The sequence below is a fragment of the Trichechus manatus genome, unplaced genomic scaffold, assembly GCF_000243295.1.
Source record: "Trichechus manatus latirostris isolate Lorelei unplaced genomic scaffold, TriManLat1.0 scaffold00071, whole genome shotgun sequence".
Taxonomy (NCBI): Eukaryota; Metazoa; Chordata; class Mammalia; order Sirenia; family Trichechidae; genus Trichechus; species Trichechus manatus.
In genome coordinates this window covers 282508-286565 of record NW_004444007.1, presented here as the reverse complement: position 1 = coordinate 286565, position 4058 = coordinate 282508, and the positions used below count along the sequence as shown (strand labels likewise).

Below are 4058 nucleotides of genomic sequence, written 5' to 3'. Positions count from 1 at the left end.
ATGACGCAAGGCGTAACCTCCGTAGTACCGCCCCTGACTCTGGGAGTTGAAGTTTCCGAAGGAGGACTCGGGAGCTGTAAAAACACCGCTCTAAAAAGCTTTCTGCGCGTACTCTCACATTCCCCGCCATCTCCTCAGCTAGGTAAGGCTCCTGACACTGCGGCTGGCGCTCGCCTGCCTTTCGGTACTCTCCGGGAATATAAGGGGCGCGAGCCGTGCCGCCCTCGGCTGGCAACAAGGGCTTCCGGGGGAGTGGAGAGTGTGGGGATTGGGGAAGTGGCTGCGGCGATCCAATTCCTGAAGGAAGTGACGTTGGAGCGAGCGCGCGCTCGTGGTGCGCCGAGCTGCTCCCTGATTGGCTGCTTGTATTTCAACCTCGCCTCCGGCGTGCGTCCGCAGGCGGGGCCTAGAGGGTAGAGAGTAGCTTTATTCTTTCTTCAGGTCGTGGGCCTATTATCGTCGGCGTTTGTTTAGGGATTTGGATCGGGTTCTTAGTGTTTGAAGAGTGTGAGTTTGCAGAGGATGAAGGGAGAGGGAAACTGGGACTCTGAAGAGCTGGAAAATAAGCTGGGGTTCTGCCACGTGGTGGCGGTGGCTAGAGACGGTGGGCGTGTACCTTTACCTGTTTTAAACCTGCCTTACCTCATCTCTCCGACGAGGGGTGCCATAGCCTTGCGCCCCGAAGTTCAGGGAAAACTGAGGGGAAATTGCTGCAGGTACTGTCAGGCCCCACGACAGTGAGCGCGGGACAGTTTTAAAAACACGGAGGCTTTACTTGATTTCACGGAAATATTTTAAGTTGTAAGGTTTTTTCTCTAGAGATGTAAACAGGCGAACTACAAATGATTTTAATCACTTTTTTCTTTTTTCTCATCCTGCTCTCGGACTCCCCGAACCCCTTTCTCCCATGGAGCTTGGCAGCTGAACAAAGCCCTGTATTGAGGAATTGGGCAGGCGCGTTTTATAAAGGGTACTCTTCGATTACTCTCAGGTCATTTAATTGCATTCTGCAGTTATTCCGACATTTTTTTCGGATCTTTCCGGAAGGGAGACTGTGTTATCAGAGTTACGAGGACTTTAGTTCAATCGATAAAACGCGTGCACTTTTTTTTTTTTTTCCGGTTTTGTCTGTTAACTGATTATTATGTGTGTCCTCCCTGCCTTAAACTGTGTTAAGCAGTGAGAATACAAGAAAGATTGAGATAACTTTTAAACGTATTTGTCCCACTCCAGTGACCTTAGTCATCTTTATCCAGTTCTTAGTTTTATGTGACCACCTGATAACCTATTTTTCTTGACTAAAGGAACCAAAAAAATTTTATGTTAAAGCAAACTAAATTCACACATGTATTTCTATGATTATTACAAAATATTATTCTTAACTGTTTGTTGAACTTGGTTTAGTGAATGAATGGAAATTTATTGTGAACTTCACTGCATGTCAGGGAGGAACACGAAACTACATAGAGCTTATAAACAATGGGAAAAACGAGAAAATAATTAGAAACCAAGTAAACTTAGTAAAATCCATATTTTGCTTAACAGGTAATTGGAACAAGCTAGCACTCAAGTGCTTACTATGTGGTATAGGCAGTCGGAGTTGGTAGGTATCTGTGTATCTAAAATATACTGTAAGCAATAATAAGGTATCAATTCCAGCATCATTTTTGTTGTATTCCACTTATTTATGTCTCAGTGTATCTACCTTATTTAAAACAAAACAGAATTCCTTACACAGTGCATTTTCTTAATTGGGAATTGCTAAAAAAAAAAATGTTGACTAGCTCTTGGCCTTTCCTTGTGTTTGATAGGCTGTTGAAAAACAGTAGTATGCAGTGATAGGCTAAGTTAAATTTAACTTGACATTTCTTGGATAGGAAAGGTTAAAGCTCCCCCTGGTGTACATGGGCTATAAAATATTGCTTTAATTTTCACATTATAGAATGAATCAATACTTGTAGTTTTTGAACAAGATAGAGGAGCTAGCCAAAAACAAGGCTACTGATTAATGGAAATGTTCTTTGTTGGAATATTAATCATTGCTTTATGAAGAGAGCAATGTGTGCCTTTAAGTTTGCGTATTAGCTTAGTGTGCCTAATGTTTTCTCCGCTCTATTTTGGATACAGACACTTCTGAATTTTACTTAATGTACTATGTATGGAAAGGAAATAAAATAAAAATGACCCTAGTAATCACAAAATATATTTTTCAATTTCTTCTAGTCTTTTCAGGCTTACTGGGTTCCCCTGCGTCCGTTTTCTTAAATTGAATGCCTACTTTATTTTCTAGCTTAAAATTTTTTTTTTAATGAATGCATTTAAGGCTATCTTTAATTGCCTTTTTTGTCTGCATGTCTCTCAGCCTGTTATCCAAGTCTTTTAAGTGCTCCTACATATTATATTTCCTTTCTGTTTCTCTGTGTGGCATCCTGAGTCAGTGTCAGGATGCTTCTAATTCATCGGTTCTCTCTTAGCCTGCAGATAATCTGAAAATTATTTCATCTTTTGAAATACTTATTTCTTCATTTCCTGGGCTTCAAATTGATTTTTGTTTTGCCTTTGCTATGTCTTGTGTTTTGGTCACTGTTTTCTCATTTGTTTTTGTGGTTCTTACCCCTTTATGAAGGAGCCCTGGTGGCATAATGGTTAAGTGCTGAGCTACTAACTAAAGGTCAGCGATTTGAGCCAGGCAGCGGCTCTGCTAGAGAAAAGACCTGGAGATCTGCACCCGTAAAGAGTACAGCTTAGGAAACCGTATCGGGCAGTTCTACTCTGTCCTGTAGGGTCACTGTGAGTGAGAATCAATTCGACGGCACACAACAGCATTCCTTTATGATCTTTCTGAAATACAGCAACCAAACTTCTTTTAAAGTCATTTTCAAATTCCTCTACTATTTTCAGTTTGTATAGAGTGAGTTAATCTCTTGATGATTGATTTTGTTGTTTTTTTTTTTTTTTCTTTCATCAGTTCTATTTTTTTGGAATTTTACTTTGCAGACTCATCTTGAATGGAGTTATTGCCTCCCCTCTCCTACCACCTGTCTGCCTACAACTGATTTTGTGATTGCTCCTATCCGTATCCCTTTCTAATGCTTAAGTCTACAGCAAGTCTTATATGGTTAAGAATTCTAATCATGTAGTGTTATAAGTTTAATTTTATGGTTCAGAATTCTAATCATATAGTGTAATAAGTTTATTTGTCACCTCATGGCTTAGCTCGGGTTCTAGCTGAGAAGCTGTGTCTGCTTCCTCCCGGCTTCCCCAGGTTCTCAGCTTGGTATAAACCATAGTCTGATTGTGCCTATTTTCAGGCTTGTTTATGGAAGTTTTATGAGCCTTGCCCAGCCTCTAGTTTCAGGTCATCTGCCTCCCATCGCCTGTCTTGTATTATTATTATTCCCCCTACTTTAAAGCTGTGAAAACTCCAAGGAGGAACAATATCTGTTCCATTTCTTGTTTTTGCTTTCAATAGAGTCTGTACTTATTTTTTTTTTAAAGGGAGCCCTGGTGGCACAGTGGTTAAAGCACTCAGCTACTAACCTAAAGTTTGTGGTCTGAACCCACCAGGCTGTCCATGGGAGAAAGATGAGGCAGTCTACTTGGGTAAAGAGTTGTTGTTAGGTTCTGTCCAGTTGATTCTGACTCATAGTGACCCTCTGTACAACAGAACAAAACACTGCCCAGCCCTGTGCCATCCTCACAGTCGTTGCTATGATTGAACCCATTGTTGGAGTTACTATGTCAATCCAACTCTTTGAGGGTCTTCCTTTTTTTCACTTATGTCGTTGTCCCAGGACTGGTGCCCCCTGATTACACGTCTAAAGTATGTAAGACAAAGTCTCGCTGTTGTTTTTCGTAAGGAGCTGTACTGACTATACTTCTTCCAATCACCTCATGCACGTGAGAGCTGGACAGTGAATAAGGAAAACGGAAGAAGAATTGTTGCGTTTGAATTATGGTATTGGTGAAGAATATTGAATATACCATGGACTGCCAGTAGAACGAACAAATCTGTCTTGTAAGAAGTACAGTCATAAAGATTTATAGCCTTTCCATGA

At 41.0% G+C, this 4058-nt stretch overlaps 1 protein-coding gene across 4 annotated transcripts in view; it reads left to right on the top strand.

The window, feature by feature from the left end:
* TRMT10A (tRNA methyltransferase 10A) overlaps positions 1-4058 on the top strand; it is a 17006-nt gene continuing 12948 nt past the window's right edge. The window contains exons 1-2 of one of the 4 annotated variants that reach the window (XM_023734710.1): positions 270-604; positions 1546-1603. In XM_023734710.1, the coding sequence (XP_023590478.1) occupies positions 523-604; positions 1546-1603 (140 nt within the window). In that variant the 5' untranslated portion in view covers positions 270-522. Of the gene's footprint in view, positions 143-268; positions 717-1545; positions 1604-3687; positions 4019-4058 lie in introns of those variants that run through there. The other 3 variants (XM_004380181.3, XM_023734709.1, XM_023734711.1) reach the window with 3 other exon arrangements.